General features: G+C 35.8%; 2 protein-coding genes across 3 annotated transcripts; one reads left to right on the forward strand and one right to left on the reverse strand.

Annotated features, from left to right (window-relative positions):
• The first annotated feature begins 1997 nt into the window (after positions 1 to 1997).
• Positions 1998 to 3130, forward strand: LOC135676465 (NDR1/HIN1-like protein 1). Its single transcript, XM_065187667.1, has one exon. It carries the CDS (start codon positions 2084 to 2086, stop codon positions 2810 to 2812), a length of 729 nt encoding a protein of 242 aa, XP_065043739.1. The 5' UTR covers positions 1998 to 2083; the 3' UTR covers positions 2813 to 3130.
• Positions 3131 to 3245: 115 nt separating this feature from the next.
• Positions 3246 to 11631, reverse strand: LOC135676464 (2-Cys peroxiredoxin BAS1, chloroplastic-like). Of its 2 annotated transcripts, none has more exons than XM_065187665.1 (7): positions 11365 to 11631; positions 10970 to 11044; positions 5033 to 5114; positions 4871 to 4950; positions 4011 to 4136; positions 3724 to 3837; positions 3246 to 3557 (listed from the first exon to the last, which is right to left on the reverse strand). In XM_065187665.1, the coding sequence occupies exons 1-7, from the start codon at positions 11569 to 11571 to the stop codon at positions 3378 to 3380; spliced, it is 864 nt and encodes a 287-aa protein (XP_065043737.1). In that variant the 5' UTR covers positions 11572 to 11631; the 3' UTR covers positions 3246 to 3377. The 2 variants fall into 2 exon arrangements, with proteins under 2 accessions (XP_065043737.1, XP_065043738.1); XM_065187666.1 differs by having other exon boundaries at positions 3246 to 3497; positions 11365 to 11629.
• Between the last annotated feature and the right edge of the window lie 8346 nt (positions 11632 to 19977).

Genomic DNA, 19977 nt, shown 5'->3' on the forward strand with positions numbered 1-19977 from the left:
TCTACTTTTGCTTTCCTTTAAAGAGATTGGCTTCGGAGTGATGGTGACATGGGAAGAAACGTGGTAGGGCGGCGCCTTCGTGGGACAGAGCAAGTTGTTCGGAAGTCTCGTCAGTGGCCGGGCTGGAACATGTGAACAAACCAACCCATCTTCCTACTATTTGTCGTATGTCATCTGCATGCCGCTTAGTAAAAAAATGGAGTGTCAGGCATTTACTGAATTTTGTTGCTTGTACGGTCACAAGTTTCTCTTTTATATATATATATATATATATATATATATATATATATATATATATATATATATATATATATATATATATATATATATATCAGTTAGTTTAAGTGGTAAGAATTTTAATAATTTATCATAAAATCTTAAATCCGAATCTTGTTTTCATGACTTATTCCTTAAAAGGAAAATGATATCATCTGATAATTGCAGTTTTTACTTTCTACTACAAACGAAAGATATCCTACACCAAAAGGTATAGACAATCTTAGAAATTCATCTTAATTTACTCTAATCGTATTAAGATTAAGTTGGAGAAAAAAAAAATATGATTCACAGTCCGATGGCACTCATCATTTGCCCTTTAGTCATTCAGGAACATTCTATATCCCCAATGTCACATCTGTGTTAGTTTGGGGTACAGTACAAAACGCTGGCGGCTGGTTCCTAGTTTTTTAATTTTCTTTTCGATGATGCATTCTTTTCAAATTTTTAAATCATTATCTTCTATTTTAATGTTTCCAAAATATCTCTTTAAAAAAGCTATCATTTTTTTTTTGCCTAAATCTAAATTTTTTCTCGCCAACTGGTCATAGTGTGATTTTTATCCATAAAATACTATTTAAAAATATTATATATTATTTTTTTAAAAAAATACTGTATAATATTTTTGATATTTTTTTAAAAAATATTATACAATATTTTTAAACACTAATATTTTATGGATAAAAAATAACCCACCAAATACTATAAACAGCTTGTGAAATATTTTTGATTTGGATGGAAAAAAAAATACTATGAATAGCTTTTGGGGGTATTTTTATGATTTTTGAAATGGGAGATGATGGTTTGAAAAGAAGATATCATCCCCAAAAATAAAAAAAATAAAAAAAGAGATTGCTTTTCTTCTATATATTCACCAACCACTAAACAACTCAATGAGACTCCTCTTTGTCTGAACCTCTATATATTCTTCTTTTTTTATTTTATGTAATTGAGCTTGACCATGGATTACTCCTTATGTTTCCTCATTGGTTCTTCAACCTTTCATCCAAACATATCAGAGTTTTAGAGTTCCAGACTTGCAAAACATGATCTGGATGCTTCTTATAGGTCTCACTAATTTATTGATCCTCTCAATAATAGGATCAGTATCTCAATAATAGGATCAGTAGTCTAAACAAAATGTGGTGTGGTTTACAAACCCTAATAATAAACTACTTTTTTGTCTAAATTTTGCTTGCCAAAATTTCATATGTGAGTAAAGATTAGTTTGATCTTACTCGATGATTGATTAATTAAACCTTTGAATTATATCCATGCCGACCATCATCATGTATAACTCCCATTTGAATTCTTTAATTTCTGTTAAGTTTGCAGTGGTAGTTGTTGGGTCGAAGTCGATCTTTGGAAGTCTCATATCATCATATCAAGTTTTATATATAGATCTACTAATCTCGTAATTTCTAAAATGTATTTTTCTTTAAAGGGTGATCATATCATATCAAATATATAGACCGGAGTCATAATTTTGAAGGAACAGAAGAAGAATCTACGAGAGACAAAATAACGTCAACAAAGCTACAAACTAGTCATTATGAATCATTTCATGGCTCCCTCCTCTTGTTGGATCCGAACAAAAACTCACCAATTTAAGATGGATTGGTGGGGACTTGGGACTTGGAAGTTCCAACCTGGAATGCCTCACCGATAAGGATTAAACGTTGATCGGCCAATTATTGTTTCAAGGAGTCGATCAACAATCAATTTCCAATCAAGTGCCCGCAGATATGGTATCCATATAAATGCAAACTCCCCGCTCGGATCCCTCTATCTCTCTCTCTGACTCTCAATGTGCAGCGCCTGTGAGCAGATGGGAACCGACTGCGGCATCCACGGAACGTCTTGCTCCGGCGCCAGTGAGCAGATGGGAACCGACTGCGGCAACCACGGAACGTCTATCTCCGTCACCATGAAGGTCACATTGGCCGTCACGATCACCTTCAGCATCACCATCGGCCTCCCCGCCAGTGGCGTCGTGGCCTATCGCCTCCTCCGCCCGACCAAACCCTGCTTCTACATCCAGAACGCCACCATCTACCAGTTCAACCTCTCCTCCACCCCAGACGGCCTCCTCTCCTCCGTCATGCATGTCTCCGTCTCCTCCCTCAACCCCAACGGCCACGTCGGCCTCTACTACGACAGGCTCGGCGCCCACGCCGCCTACATGGACCAGCGGATCACTCTCCCCTCCGCCATTTCCCCCGGTTTCCAGGGGCACAAGGACGTCACCGTCTGGTCGCTCTACCTCTACGGAGCCACCGTGCCGGTATCGCCGCAGCTTGTGGAGGCCTTGCTGCAGGAACAGGCGGCCGGGTACCTGAAGCTTCACGTGCAGTTCCAGGGCAAGGTGCGGTGGAAGTTGGCGGGGTGGATCTCCGGGCACTACCATCTGGGCGTCAGCTGCCCCGTCTCGTTTGCTCTCCAAAACATGGGAGAAGGTGAAGGTGCCGGCACCGGCGTCACCGATCCAGCGGCGTTCCGCTTCCAAAGCATCTCTCAATGCGGCGTTCACGTTTGAAGCTTTGTCGACGTAGATCGTGGTGTGGGGTCGTTCGGTGTGTGCTTTGTTGTCGTGTCTCCTGACCCGTTGGATCATGTCCGTCGCTTCTATCTCCCTTTTTCATTGGAAGAGTGTCCGTTCGGTGTGTGCTTTGTTGTCGTGTCTCCTGACCCGTTGGATCATGTCCGTCGCTTCTATCTCCCTTTTTCATTGGAAGAGTGTCATGGGTCCAATCTGTGGGTCCCATCACTCGTCTGCAATCACAAGCAAGTAACTAGAGGAACGAACAACGATAAGCGTTCCTTCCATTAAATAAAAGCACAACTTCCAAGTCAACGACTTTTCGCCGGCGCTGGGCGAGACGGAACAGATTAAATCTCAGGGGATTTGGACCGACAACTTAAATAGTAGAGAAGGGCACAAGAACAGGCAGCAGCATCTGTAAATGGAGTTACGCTACAAGGGGTAAAGTCTGCCCCATTTTTATTCAGTGCGAACAGAGAATATATCGACCGGTTAACTCACAATAGGTTGAAGGGTAGAGTCCATCCCGAATCTTAGAGAAAACTTGGCACATCAGTACTCATGGAACAGCCGCAAAATATTCCTTGCTGAGTTTAGGATCCGGCTTCATCGATTTCTCTCCAGGTTTCCATCCTGCAGGGCAAACCTCATCTGGGTTCTCTTGGACATATTGCAATGCCTGCAAGACACAGAAGAGTTGTCTGGATAATGCTGGGGTTGAAGTTTTTGCATGAAGAATCTGCAGCAAATGCTGCTAACCATCAGAACTAGAATTGAGTATTTGCAACCAAATCGAAAGAAATGGCACATCAGTGAAAGAAACCGTAATGCTCTATGCTCATCCCATAGTTAAGCCAATGGTGAGCAAGTTGATATGCTAACAGCTAGCTTTTTCCCATCATCACCTGAAGAGTCCTCATGGTTTCATCAACACTACGACCGATGGCGAGGTTATTGATGGTAGAGTGCTGAATCACACCTTCCTTGTCAATGATGAACAGTCCTCGCAACGCAATACCCTGACAGATTATATGGATTAGTTCATTACACAACCTGAATCTCATTCATGACAAAATGAGCATTTGTAAATTAAAGCAGCTTCGTGAACAGGGATACACTATTGATTTTCTTTCTTTTTTTTTTTTTGATCTGTTAAAACTACAGAAGATACTTCAAAACATGCACAATTTACCTGATCAGGGATCAAGACTCCATAAGACTTTGAAATTGATTTAGTGATATCAGATATCAACGGATAGTTCAGATCTCCGAGCCCCCCTGACTTCCTGTCTGTTTGAACCCATGCAAGATGGGAGAACTACAAATGGAGCACAGTTACTCTGTTAGGGCCAATAAAACCTATAGTAAACATAAATCCTAAATCAGATTGCCGCTACTGAGGCACAAACTGTTTTATTTCTTTTTCGTCATTTGATCTCTTGTCTCAAGAACCATATTTTAAAAGGTATGGTAAAATAACATGAAAAACCAGTACCCAAGGAAAATAATGAGAACAAGCAAAATTAAAGGATATCGAGATCAACCAGAATTAACAAAAAGGAAATGACAAAGGGAAGACCTAAATTTTGGAAATGTTCACACCTTTTGCGTCTCTTAGATAAGACAAATATTATACATCTCATGGGAAAGCACAGCATACTTCTTAATCTTTCTTGCAAATAAGCAGAAGAATTAATACCAACAATTTAATTATGACCAAAACAAAAGCAGGAAAACATTAATAAGAATGTGTATGAGCTTCATTTAAATCAATAATTCATTTTCGCTAGCAAATGTTACAAGTTTTTGTAACAAAGAGGATATTAAAAATGAAAACAGATCAAATAATGGTAATTAGATACCAATAATGTTAAATAATGAATCAATACTCTTCTAGGGTTGATATAAAAAAGCTAGGTGACTCCATTCAGGATTTGCAATGGTAGTAAATTTTCAACACTCAGTGACTCGAACCACCATAACACCAAGGAACAAAATTATAGAGAAAATTGCTACAGATCAAAACAGAATCCAAATATGAAAACAACTTACCACACTGTCAACTGAAACACCCAATATCTCTGTATTTAACTTCTCAAATTCCGAGTAGCGGTCACTGAAAGCAGTTATCTCTATTGCACAGGCAACAAATATTCCGTCAGTTCTCTTAAGATGTGAACTTCCCTTTTAGAGGTCAATATAATTTGAACATACCAGTGGGACAAACAAATGTGAAGTCCAGTGGATAGAAAAACAGAATTACATACTTCTTCCCAATATAATCAGAGAGTTTTACCTGCCAGTTAGAGTAATGAAAAAGACTAATCAGAGAGTTACAGTGACCAAGGAGATGCTTGATGTCACTACAATACATAAGTGAAGACTGGAGACAAACATGTAATGAATGATTCAACATTTACAAAATATTGATATAAATTGGTCAACTGTTGAGATTCGCTCAAATTTTCTCATCAAAGTACCAAGTTCAAGGACATTATATTTATTGAACTGTTCTGCCATCCATTTCATTGTGTTCAAAATCATTCTAAAATTTTTGGGTTGGATGCCTTAATCCTTGAGCTTCCTTGGATGTTAATTCAAAATATTATTTAAAATTTCCAAATACATTTATCTGATAATCTTGGTGCAGAAGAGGATATTTTGAATAACACAAATATGATACATCACCTTGGGTCTTTAACAATAAATACATACTTCAATAAAACATATCATGAGGTTGAAAATTGAGATATTAACTCAAGGCAGTATCAAAAGTTCAGTTTGTCAAGTTGGCAGCAAAAGCATTCTGTGAGCTATTTTAACATTTCTCGGTACAAACTTCAACAAGAGCTAGATCACCAAACAGAGCTGAACAGATGAGATAATTTCAATGATCAAAATAAACGATCAAGATTAAGGTGTTGTCCATGTTAATACGATAGAAGAAGAAATTCACCCAAGATACCATGGTTATCTTGGGCTGAACCAATTTGCAAGATCAATTTAGTTTGCTTTGTCTGTCATCTTTATTTGTGGCAAAGTTTTCTTTTAAGAAGTGGTTTCTTGTAATCTGTGAACTGCCACATGGCAGTGTCATAGACATTTGTGTTGAATAATGGTTGTACATTCATCTCCAGTAATGCCAGAATGAACAAGATAAAAAGAAGTGTGACTAATACTGAAAAGATCGAAAGATCTAAGACTAATCAAAATGCTAAAGACAATCTCACTAAATATATGATAAAAGGCGATCATCTTTAAATACAGGAAGTACAATTTTCTTTCATCCCTTCTTTTCCCCCTGATTTACTTATTTTTTCTGCTTTCCTTTTTATTAGAATATGAAGAAGGATGTAAGCTCATTCATCAGAGAATGCGGTGCAATTTTCATAAACTATAAGAGATTTGAGGCCATTAAAATGAATTACACCATTGTATTAGTGGTGCAATTTTCAGCAAAGATTTTCAGCAAACTTACATTGCAAGCTAGCTCATTCTTGAACTAGCAATTTTTTTCTCCCCCTTTGTCATCGTCAAAAAGAGGGGAATAATACAATGGTGTAATTCATTTTCCTTTACATTAATTTTTAAATCATCATATAAAGGATAACAAGAAAAATTAATTTGATGATGAGATATACACTTCATGAATACAAGGGAGTAATAAGACAACTTTCAAATTGTGAATCAAATATCGAAAAATCAAGAGAAAAAATTATGATTCATTTGGATAAATCAAATAGCGAAAAGAAGAATCATAGTAAACAATCTTGATTCATAAAAATATTAAGTTATAATTATCAAAGAATCAAGATCATGATTTGGATAAAACTTCTCTTTTGTAAAAAACAAAAAGAACTATAGGAGAACAAATAAAATATCTCGATTCATGTATAAGAAATCTCAAGTTGTCAAGATCATGATTTAAAAAAAATCTCAAGTTAGAATTCCGAGAATTCAAGATCATGATATAGATAAAACTTCTCTTTAGTAAAGAAACATAAAAGATTAAATAAGAGATATTGATAAAAAAAATCTCAAGTATCAAATGAGAGATTTAGATAACACTCATTTAAATTTAAATCAACAAATTATTAAAATCACTTTCATAAATTCATAAAAAATAACATAAATAGATTCATTAATCTCTTTTTGAAAGATTCGATAAACTTTTAGGGATAGAGATATTTTCAAGAATAATGCATTCCTTTTTTTATTTCAATTTAAGCGATTGATTTTATACAAGCATGTCCTTATTTTCTATGTCAAATCCATGCATCATTGATTAAAACTAAAAAACAGAAAATCATCACAAAAGAATCATCAAGATCAATAAGTCATACATCATAAAAATCATCATGCATAATTTCAAAATATAAACTCATTAAGCATGATTTCATTAAACATAAAGCATATTCAATCAAAATCATTTTGTTTCGGCTAGTGAGCTTTGTGAAGTATGTTGGATCTCTGATTATATATGCCCTGAGCGTCCACTATCAAGATATCATTTTTGCTCCTAGCTTTCGATTGTATATATTTCTACAAAAAAGGTGTGTTTGCTATAGGTACCCATTTGACTTTGGGTCCCTCATGTTTAGATCTATCTATCTTGATTTTTGACATGTGGTCATTTATGGTTCCTTTAGGAACCCAAACTAATTTGTGTGGATCATACTTTTTGAATGAACATTTATATACAAAATGACCATGTTTACCACAAAAATTACACTAAACCTTAGGGGTAACATGCAATGTGGGTCCTTCAACAAAAGTAGTTGACTTTTGTTGAGTGTAGTTACTCATAAAGCCGATTCCTACTTTTCTGTGTACATGACCCTTGTTGGCAAGAATCATGTTTAATGATTTGCTACTAATTTCAAATTTTTCTAAAGTTTGTTGTAATACTACATTTTTTTTCTTAAATGAGTCGACCTCTTCACACTTAGTGCAAGGAGTTAAAATGCAATTATCATGCTCATTTTTTAATTTTTCAAATTCACTCGCAAGAGAAGCATGATCCTTTTTTAACAACTTATATTTTTTACCAACTAACTTAAATTCATCAAACAAATCATGAAAGACATTAAGTAATTCATCGTAAGGTAAATAAGATTCGTTTGAGTCACTTACCTCATCGTTGAGAGCCATTAAGGCGTAGTTTGTCATCTTGCCTTTGTTGGCTTAATCCTCATATTCGGATGTACTCGATTTGTCCCAAGTCACCTTGGGTGCTTTCTTCTTTTTTGGCAGCTTCATTTTAAGTTCGTTTTTGTTCTTAGTTTCATGTTTTATGAATTTTTTGAATTCTCTTGTCGAAAGTTCTATGTCATTATCACTTGAGCTTTCGCTCAAGTGATCTTCTTTTGTTCTAAGTGTCAAATCCTTAATGTTCTTTGGAAGGTTGTTCTCATGTTTGTCATGTGCAATACATGTCATTTCAAAGGTCATTAAAGACCCGATAAGTTTTTCAAGCAAAAAGTTATTTAGGTCCTTTGCTTCTTGTATTGTCGTTACTTTAGGATCTTAATTTTTTGGAAGGGATCTTAATATCTTGTTAATAAGTTCAAAATTAGAAAAACTTTAACCAAGTGCTTTTAGACCATTGACAACATCCGTAAAACGGGTGTACATGTCTCCAATAGCCTCGCTTGGTTTCATATGAAACAACTTATAGCTATGAACCAAAAGATTAATTTTTGACTTTTTAACCCTACTTGTGCCTTCGTGTGTGACTTCGAGTGTGTGTCAAATCTCATATGCAGTTTCACATGTAGAAACCCGATTAAATTTGTTTTTATTAAGAGCACAAAACAAAGCGTTCATCACTTTAGCATTTAAAGATAAAGTTTTCTTCTCCAAATCATTTCATTCATTCACTGGTTTAGAAGACTTTTCAAAACCGCTTTCAACAATGTTCCATAAATCGAAATCCATAGAAAGCAAGAAAATTCTCATTCTAGTTTTCTAATACGTGTAGTCTGTTCCATTAAACATAGGAAAACGAGTGATAGAAAGACCCGCTTGATTGGCGGTAAAAGCCATTTCTCTTGGGTGTTAAATCAAACGAGAAAAATTTTGGCTTTGATACCAACTATTAGGACCGAAATCAACACTAAGAGGAGAGGGGGGGGGGAATTAGTACCTTCGTAAAACTTCGTCGGTTTGAAAACTCGTTCGATGAATCGTATCGGAAAGCATTTAAACTTAGAGAGCACGTTCGTAAGCATAGTGAGAGTAGTAAGCAAGTAAGTCAGTTAGTAATATAAATGAAAAGCATGAAGGAAATGTAAATCGATTTTATAGTGGTTCGATCGTCGTGACCTACGTCCACTCTCAATTCCTCCACTCAAGACCACCGACTTCCACTACCGATCTTCTTTCTAACGGGCAAAGATCAACTACCCTTACAACTCTTTCTCCTTTTCACAAGCTCGGGAGAGAACCTTTGCACCTCTCTCTTTTACATTTAGACCTCACTTCTCCCTTTAGAAAAATTTCTAAATACTAGGAAGAGGTGACTCTCCACTAAGAGAGATTTATAACTTTTTTTACAATGATTTTTTCCCCCTTTCTACTCAGTTTCTTGTGTAAACCGAACAGGGATGAGTGGGGTATTTATAGGCCCCAAATGGATTCAAATTTTGAGTTAAAACAGTTTCATCCCGGGTTTTTAAGGTACTGGCAGTACCACCGCTAGTACTGGGCGACACCATTGCCTACTAGTCTGATACTAGGCGGTACCACCGCCTGACACACTAACACTGGGCGGTACCACCGCCTGACACATTTTGGGAGACTGTGTCTTGGCGGTGGTATCGCCCAAACACCGCCAGACCCTACTACAGGTCACTTAATAAGCCAAATAGCAAGCCTAATTCAGCCATGATTCAGGCCCAATTGACCCCTAATTAAGTTGGCATGATTACACCCAAAACTAACTCAATTAGACCTAACTAACTCGATCTAGACACACACGATTACAAGCATGAATCTTATGTTGTCCGGCATGTCATTAGTTCATCAAGCGCTTCATCCGATCCTTCGATACATCATCCTCTCTTTCAGCGTATTGCCCTATCGATATGTTGACTCCCGCAACTTCCAATTTTCTTGGTGCAATGTCCGATCCTTCAACCCGATGCCCGAACACATGGCACGAAATCCTTCCGGCTCGACGCCCAATATTCTAACATGCTTCACTCCGGCCCAACGTCTGATTCTTCCTGCTTTAATCAAATGGACTTTCCTTGATCGAGGTTAGTCCTGCATCACTTAAATGCATAATAGATCATAATTTTATCAATTGATTTCATCATCAAAATATGAGATTCAACAAACCACTCATTATTATCCTTTTTCCCTATTACAGATATTTAAGTTGAGAAATCTCCCCTATCATTCTTCAACTCTTGGTGTCCTACGGTCTTTGGAATTTGAAAGAAGAAACACTGACTATAGAAGATTTATCATATGAGAAGCACAAGCCAAATAGCTAACGTGAGTTCAAGTAATCATGAACTATCCTGAATAGCCAACTGGAGCTTGTCGAAAATGGATTATGAATCAAAACAGATCATCATTTCTTTTCCCTTCAAGTACCTATTTATTCTAAGCTGTTTCACTCATGTCTTAGCATGCTGATTGTTCTCCTGGAACTGAAGAAAGATTTCTTATATTAGCTTGGTCTTTTTGTTTCCTTATTGTTATGAATCATCCAACCAACTTTTTGCTGTCTACAACAAGTTCAGAGTAAATCTCACGATTCTTATGTTCTAGCAACCCTTAAAACTCATACGTCAGCATCTTTTTTCTAACTCTAATAACTAAACGAGAATGTGTTTGATAAAAATATACCAAATAAGAAGCATCCTGAAGCAGAATGAACAATAACATGTATGTATAGTATGCTCAAGTTTCAAACAGAGTCGTTGATCCAAGAAGTGATATAACCTTTAGAAGTCATTTTATACAGAAAAATCTGATCAATTTAGACAAACAAAGATCTCCACAATGTTATGCAATGTATAGACCTGTGTTGCAAAGAGCAACGCACAGAACACGATGAAGAATAGTACGCCAAAGAGAAAAAACAAACTCGTATCTCAAAGGTTCACGGAGATACAAAAATGAAATCAAGCATAAGCTTACATTTATGAACTCCTGATCAAAGACAGCTTCAGCCTCAAAATCCGGTGCTTTGTTCCCGACTAACGGCGAGTAGCTCTGCAGAAACATCAAGTGCCCACTCAATCAAGACATACAGATCAAAATTACGAAAGCCAGAAGAAATCGGAACACTAAAAGTGATAATTTCTTTCGCCCCTATCTACGCAATGTCATCGCGAATTCCACTTGTTTCCCTTAAAACGCAACTGACCCCCACTGATTTCAGCCACTGAAAGAACAAGCACTTCACTTCGGCAAAATATTGTAAATTAAGCATCTAAATCAGGGAAAAGAAAAAGGAACGCTAAACCAACAGAGATTCCGGCGATTGAACAGGAAAACAGAAAAAAAAAATCGCAAGTTAGAGGATTCTAGACCTCGGACGAGGCTTTGACAACGAAGCTTCTTTGGGAAGTTCTGGGAGCAGAGATCATCCGGGCGGGGCGAGGCTGTAAGCTCCGCCTTAGGCCGTGGAAGCCCTTCGGGATTGCCTGGGTTCCCGATGGAGGAATCGACGTGGGGGCCAGGGAGGCCAAGGGCGCCGTGGGCTTCGAGGCGACGAGGGAAGAAAGGGAGCAAGCCATGACGGCGCAACGCACACCCACGCTCGCTTCGCTCCAGTGACTGGGGAGGATAAGGAAGGCGAATGGTTCCGGTTCTTTTAATGTACCGAACCCGGCCGGAGATATATGATTGGAGAATCTATATCGTTCGTAAAAGGTGTACACGAATCTTAAAAAGTTAAAAGTACTCGCGGTGTACTTAAGCATGGATCACCAGCAAAGACTCATTGCATCCGGTATTCCTTCGGAACTGGGTTGTGTTCGTGTGCGGGAAAGTAGGGGCAACAAAAGCCATATTATTATTACGTAAAAAATTTTGATGTCAGAAATTAAAATTAAATAATGATATATTAAATTTATGATATGTAATTTTGATATTATTCAGAAAATTTTTATCTAATATGTAGATGCATCATCGTTAGATTTAAAAATTATCGGGTCGACATGCGAAGAGAACTAGACTCATATTTTTTTTCTCTTACCCGTAACCGTTATTATTAAATATCTAATTTAATAATAATATAACTGTTATCATTAAGATTCATAATTGATTATCATGAATTTCTTCATTAATTATGGTTTAAATGATTTCAGTTTTTTATTCTTTAAACATGAAACCGTTATTATTAAATTAAATATTTAATATTATTAAAGTTCTTCATTATGGTCCAAACATTACAAATCTAAATTAATTCTTGAACGTTATGATTTGGTGATGATAAATGTTCTTGATGGGAGAACATCTATATATACATGAGGATTTTGGTCCCTTGGCTCAATCATCTCTTTGAATCGAAAGGCTTTCCTACACCATCTAAAATGAGAGTTCTGAGCCGAGAAGAACCAAAGTTCAAGAAGAAACCTCTGCAGAAATTCTTGGCGACAATGGCTGGAGGTACGCTATTTCGTTTCCGCATAAGTTTATTGTGTTTCTATTACAATGATTTAGAAACACAAGTTGGCTTCATCAAAATTTCTTACATTTGGTATCAGAGCCGAATGACCTCTGCCTTGATATGAAAAAGTTTTCATTTTTATGCCATGAAAATGAATTGATTTTGGTTTCTTCTTGGAAACTTGTTGATATATTTTGTTGAAAATCATGAGGAAATATCATTTTCAACATTTTAGTTGGTAAAATGCTCATATTATGTATGCATATTTAGTTCTATTAAATTATGTTTATGAGCAAATTTTTTATGTTTAAAATGTCTAGTGATCCATATAATCTTAATTAATTAAGAATTAGCCATAGCATCCTTAATTAATTAAAATTATATATAAAGTTAAAATAAGGATCACATAAGTAATTAGACATCATATTGTGATTGATTATATTTCGTATAATAATTGTTATCCCACGGGATCTTTTATTATATTTAATATAATTAATCAGGATAAAATATCAGATTATTTTCATAATTTACCCACAGGGATTATGAATTGGAATATAATGTGATAGTTTTATCATAAAGACCATATGAATCTATTTGAATTAAGAATTTAGCCCATAGGCAATTTTTATGTCATGAGATTCATATTTTTGGCATGTTTCACATTGGTAAAACATGTAATTTAGTCTATTATGCTTCAAATTTTGACATAAGCATGTTTGATTTTATGCAGTTTCTCAAACTATTAATTTCTCTGATATTCGATGTGATATTCCCGAACTTAGTGGTGATAACTATAAGATATGGAAGGAGAGGGTTCTCCTCCATTTAGGGTGGATGGATATTGATTATGCTATTAGAAAAGACGAACCACCTATAGTCACTGATACCAGCACTCTAACTGAGATCGCGTTATATAAGCGATGGGAGCGATCCAATCGGCTCAGCGTGATGTTTATCAAAACTAAGATAACTGCTGGCATACGTGGTTCTATTGACCAGCATGAAAATGTCCGAGACTTGCTAAAGGCTATCGATGAACAATTCATCACTTCGGATAAGGCACTAGCAAGCACCCTTATTATGAAATTTTCATCACTTAAACTCACCAACATAAAGGGTGTGCGTGAGCACATAATGCAAATGCGAGATATTGCGGCTCAACTTAAGAAACTTGAGGTTAATATGTCAGAATCCTTCCTGGTACACTATATTCTGAACACCCTTCCACCTCAATATAGCCCTTTTAAAATTTCATACAATACACATAAGGACAAATGGTCAATTAATGAATTAATGACCATGTGTGTTCAAGAAAAAGAGAGGCTAGTAATGGAATTGGGTGAAAGTGCATTGATGGTAACCACTCGAGGGAAGAACAAAACTGACAAACATCAAGCCAATCAAAAAGCTTATCAGCAGGGAAAAGGTAAAATACCACCCCAAGCTGATATCAAGAAAGAAGCAAGGTGTTTCTTTTGTAAAAGAAAGGGACAGATGAAGAAGGAATATACGAAATTCCAACAATGGCTTGAAAAGAAAGGTAAACCAACCTCATATGTATGTTATGAATATAATATGGTCAATGTTAATATTAACACCTGGTGGATTGACTCTGGATCAACAATCCATATTGCAAACTCTTTGCAGGGTATGCAAAACCTAAGGAAGCCAGTGGGAAGTGAGCAAAGCATCTTATCAGGAAATAAGATGGGCTCACGTGTGGAAGCAATTGGAACATGCATTTTAACTTTAAGTAGTGGTTTTGTTTTAAAATTGGAAAGAACCTTTTATGTACCAAGTTTCTCACGAAACTTAATTTCTGTTTCCAGACTCGTACCATTTGGATATTCCTTTAATTTTAAAGACACATCATTTCGTTTATTATTCAAATCTGATTGTGTTGGGAATGGTATTTTGTCTGACGGTCTTTATCGTATTTTATTACAAAATGATAATACTCAAGGTTCAATGCATGTTCACACTGGCATTAAGAGGTGTAATATTAATGAGGACTCCTCTATATTATGGCATCAGAGATTAGGACATATCTCCATAGAGAGAATTAAGAGATTAGTACTCTTGATTTTACTAATTTTAAGACATGTGTGGACTGTATTAAAGGAAAACAAACCAATAAGTCCAAAATGGGTGCTAATAGGAGTTCAGACTTATTAGAAATAATTCATACTGATATATGTTGTCCAGACATGGACATACATGGTCAGAAATACTTCATCTCCTTTATAGATGATTACTCACGATATATGTATATATATTTGCTTCATAATAAAAATGAAGCATTGGATGCCTTCAAAGTCTTTAAGGCTGAAGTTGAGAACCAATGTAGTAAGCAAATTAAAATTGTGAGATCAGATAGGGGTGGAGAATATTATGGTAGATATACTGAAAATGGACAAGCACCTGGTCCTTTTGCTAAGTTTCTTCAAGAACATGGGATTATTGCCCAATACACTATGCCTGGTTCTCCAGACCAGAATGGTGTTGCAGAAAGAAGAAACCGAACATTATTAGACATGGTGCGGAGTATGCTTAGCAACTCCAATCTTCCTAAATATTTGTGGACTGAAGCACTAAAGACGGCTGTGTATATATTAAACCGAGTTCCAACTAAGGCTGTCCAAAAGACACCATTTGAATTATGGAAAGGTTGGAAACCGAGTTTGCGACATATGCGCGTTTGGGGATGTCCGTCTGAAGTCAGGATATATAATCCACAAGAGAAGAAACTGGACCCGAGGACTGTTAGTGGGTATTTCATTGGATATGCCGAAAAGTCCAAAGGTTACAGGTTCTATTGTCCATCTCACACAACTAGGATTATGGAATCAAGAAACGCTAAATTTCTTGAGGATGATGTGATTAGTGGGAGCGATCATTTCAGGAACATAGTTTCCGCACATGATCATATAGAATCTCAACCTTCCACATCAACTGATAGATTGGTTATAGTTCATAGCACTCCTCAAGTACAAACTAGTGTTGAACAACCAATCATTGAAATTCCACAAGTTGCTGATAATATTCTAATAGATCAAACAGTTCAGGAATTACAACAAGCTCCTGAACAACTAGTTGAACCACATGTTCCTCAAGGAACCATTGGTACAACATTAAGAAGATCTACTAAAAATAAAAGATCAGCAATTCCTAGTGATTATGTTGTATATCTACAAGAATCTGACTATAATATTGGAGCCAAAAATGATCCTGAAACATTTTCACAAGCCATGAGTTGCAAAAAGTCAAATTTGTGGCATGATGCTATGAAAGAAGAGATGAATTCCATGATGAGCAATGGAGTCTGGGATCTTGTAGAGTTGCCTAATGAAGGAAAGGCCATTGGTTGCAAATGGGTCTTTAAAACTAAGAAAGAATCGTTAGGCAACATTGAGAGATACAAGGCAAGACTTGTTGCAAAGGGATTTACTCAAAAAGAGGGAATCGATTATACAGAGACATTTTCTCCTGTATCTAAGAAAGATTCTCTGCGTATTATTTTAGCATTAGTTGCTCATTTTGACCTTGAGTTGCAACAAATGGATGTGAAAACAGCATTTCTTAATGGAGATTTAGAGGAAGAGGTTTATATGAAACAACCTGAAGGTTTCTCCTCTAGTGTTGGTGAGCACTTGGTTTGCAAGCTTAGGAAGTCTATATACGGCTTAAAACAAGCCTCCCGCCAATGGTATTTTAAATTTCATGAAGTGGTTTCTTCATTCGGATTTGTTGAAAATCTCATGGATCAATGCATATACCAGAAGGTTAGTGGGAGTAAAATATGTTTCCTTGTTTTATACGTAGATGATATTTTGCTTGCAACCAATGATAAGGATTTGCTGCATGAGGTGAAACAATTTCTTTCTAAAAATTTTGACATGAAGAATATGGGTGAAGCATCTTATGTCATTGGCATTAAGATCTATAGAGATAGACCTCGAGGCATTTTAGGTCTATCACAAGAAACCTATATTGATAAACTTTTAGAAAGATTTCGGATGAAGGATTGTTCACCAAGTGTTGCTCCCATTGTGAAAGGTGATAGGTTCAATTTGAACCAATGCCCAAAGAACAATTTTGAAAGGGAATCAATGAAAAACATCCCATATGCTTCTATCGTAGGAAGCCTTATGTATGCTCAGGTCTGTACTAGACCTGATATTGCATTTATTGTGGGGATGCTAGGTCGATATCAGAGTAATCCAAATATGGACCACTGGAGAGCTGCAAAGAAAGTGATGAGGTATCTACAAGGAACCAAAGATTACATGCTTATGTATAGACATACAGACAATCTGGATGTGATTGGTTACTCAGATTCAGACTTCGCCGGTTGTGTTGATTCTCGTAAATCAACATCAGGATATATTTTTATGATGGCCGGTGGAGCTATTTCTTGGAGAAGCGCTAAGCAGACATTGACTGCTACTTCTACCATGGAAGCTGAGTTTGTCTCCTGCTTTGAGGCTACTTCACATGGTGTATGGCTTAAGAGTTTCATTTCTGGGCTTAGAATCATGGATTCTATTTCTAGGCCATTAAGAATTTTCTGTGACAATTCAGCTGCTGTCTTTATGGCTAAAAACAATAAAAGTGGAAGCCGAAGTAAACACATCGACATTAAGTATCTAGCCATAAGAGAACGTGTAAAGGAAAAGAAAGTGATCATTGAACATATTAGCACTGAATTGATGATTGCTGATCCTTTGACTAAAGGCATGCCACCTTTGAAATTCAAGGATCATGTAGAGAAAATGGGACTTGGTTCCACTTTGTAATGATATTGAAACTCTTATATATATTGTGAAATTTTCTCATTCATGCGCATATTATTTTGAGAAAATATATTGTTGCTGGACCAAGAATAAACATAAGGTTTATTCATTAAGTAATATTACCATATTAAGATTAAGAAACTAAATACATCGTGATACATGGATGATAATACTCGCTTTTAGAGGACTTATCGCTATGATTCGTGTATTTATTTCTTAAGAAAGTTGTTCAAGAAAAAATAATTCAAATTATTAAGATAGACGTATGGACCAAGTGGGAGAATGTAACCGTTATTATTAAATATCTAATTTAATAATAATATAACTGTTATCATTAAGATTCATAATTGATTATCATGAATTTCTTCATTAATTATGGTTTAAATGATTTCAGTTTTTTATTCTTTAAACATGAAACCGTTATTATTAAATTAAATATTTAATATTATTAAAGTTCTTCATTATGGTCCAAACGTTACAAATCTAAATTAATTCTTGAACGTTATGATTTGGTGATGATAAATGTTCTTGATGGGAGAACATCTATATATACATGAGGATTTTGGTCCCTTGGCTCAATCATCTCTTTGAAGCGAAAGGCTTTCCTACACCATCTAAAGTGAGAGTTCTGAGCCGAGAAGAACCAAAGTTCAAGAAGAAACCTCTGCAGAAATTCTTGGCGACAATGGCTGGAGGTACGCTATTTCGTTTCCGCATAAGTTTATTGTGTTTCTATTACAATGATTTAGAAACACAAGTTGGCTTCATCAAAATTTCTTACATTACCTTTTACAAAATCATTATGGGTGATGGATTAGGGATAATGGGGAGATGAAAAAAGATATCTCTCAATAAATAGTTATTTTCTCTTATTTGTTTTCCAAAGAGATCTAATCAGTTTATAGGCTAAAGATAGAGTTTAGGATGATAACTAGGAAATGAAAAAAAAATTATAATATTTCTATTGGCTAATAATCATAATCAAAATCTAATCATATATATAATATATCTTATTTAATTAAATAGAGTCACATAATCTAACTTTTTTTTCACTTTATCCATGGTAAGATTAAAAAAATTAAAATTACAATAAATAAAATAAAAGTTTATTTAAAAATAATTTTACTTAATTAAATTCTAAAATTTTTAAAAAATATTTTACTTTTATGCATGAATTTTATAATATAAGTTAATAAGTCTAATAAACATAATGGTACATTAAGTTTGATTAGTTATGCGAGTGATAGTGGTTGTATATCATCAATATCATATTTTCTTATATGTATTACAACATTGTTAACCCTTTCTAATATAGTATAAAATTACCATTGTAATTTGTCTTGTCAAGACAATCCCATAAGTACATTCAACCATTACAAATATGAACAAGATAATAGAAATAAATAAGTTTAATTATATAAATAAGAATGTTAATTATGTTAGGATCGAGTTAGCACTAAGAAGAGGAGTGAATTAGTGCGTATGTAAAAATTATGTCGAATAAAAAATCTTCGTATGACAAAAACCATATCAAGGAGTGTTTAACTTTGAAAACGTTCATAAGAATATGTAGCAAAAGTAACGAGGAAGTAAAGCAGTTTGCAATAAAGGTAAACAACAAATCAGAAATGCAAATCGATTTACAGTGGTTCGATCATCATGACCTATATTCACTCCTGATTCTTCTTCATTCGAGGCTCTCGACTTCTACTACCGGTCTTCCTTTAATGAGCGAAGACTAACTATACTCTTACAACTCTTTCTCATTTTCACAAATTTAGGAGACAACCCTTACAAGCCTTACACCTCTCTTGAATGATCTCAAAACTAGAAAGAGAGGAGGACACTTAGCAATTTTACAACCTAGAATAACAACCCCTTTCTACTCTGATTCGTGTTGTTCCATGCAGGAATAGTTGGGATATTTATAGACCATAAATGACTTCAAAAATGGAGCTAAAAAAGGTCTCATCCCAAGTTTCCCGGGTCCTGACGGTACCACAGCTTGTAGCAATGACACTGGGCGATGCCACCACTCAGTCTAGCGATACCACTGCCTGACACAGTCTTCCAAACTATGTCTAGGTGGTACCACCGCCTGATACAGTCTCGAAGACTATATCTTGAAGACTAAGTCTCTAGCGGTGCCACCGCGTGGACCGACGGTGCCACCGCCTGACCCAACTTTTGGGTCACCAAATGGACCTTTCTCTTGGCCCAAAATAGCCCCAACATAGGCCCAATTGGCCCCTATTTGAGTTGGCCTAATTACATTCTAAACTAATTCAATTAGAACTAAAACTACTTTGATCTAAATAATTATTACAAAGCATTAACCACATGTTGTCCGATATGTCATTGGTTCATCGATGCTTCGTCCAATCTTTTGACGCATTGTCTTATTTTGCGGTCTTTTACCCAATCGGTATATTAACCTCTGCAACTCCAATCTCCTTGGTGCAATGTCCGCTCTTTTAGGCTCGATACCTGAACTTATGGCACGAATCCTTCTACCGATACGTCGACTGATCCTTGGGCTCGATGTCCAATCTTCTGACATGTTCTACTTCGACTCAACATTGATTCTTCCTGTTTTAATTGTCTCTTCATGATCGAAGCTAGTCCTAAGTCACTTAAATGCATATTAGATCATAAACTCTATTAATTGGTTTCATCATCACAATCTGATATTCAATAAATTATAATGTACTCTCAATCATGTATGATCATATCTTTTA

Source organism: Musa acuminata, chromosome BXJ1-6, assembly GCF_036884655.1.
Source record: "Musa acuminata AAA Group cultivar baxijiao chromosome BXJ1-6, Cavendish_Baxijiao_AAA, whole genome shotgun sequence".
Lineage (NCBI taxonomy): Eukaryota > Viridiplantae > Streptophyta > Magnoliopsida > Zingiberales > Musaceae > Musa > Musa acuminata.

Excerpts from the sequence above, each read along its gene's own strand:
- LOC135676465 (XM_065187667.1), top strand. The coding sequence starts at position 2,084 with ATGTGCAGCGCCTGTGAGCAGATGGGAACCGACTGCGGCATCCACGGA.
- LOC135676464 (XM_065187665.1), bottom strand. The coding sequence starts at position 11,571 with ATGGCTTGCTCCCTTTCTTCCCTCGTCGCCTCGAAGCCCACGGCGCCC. Across the intron at positions 11,045-11,364 it reads TTGTCAAAGCCTCGTCCGAG|AGCTACTCGCCGTTAGTCGG; the intron begins GTCTAGAATCCT and ends ATGTTTCTGCAG. Across the intron at positions 4,951-5,032 it reads CACATTTGTTTGTCCCACTG|AGATAACTGCTTTCAGTGAC; the intron begins GTATGTTCAAAT and ends CCTGTGCAATAG.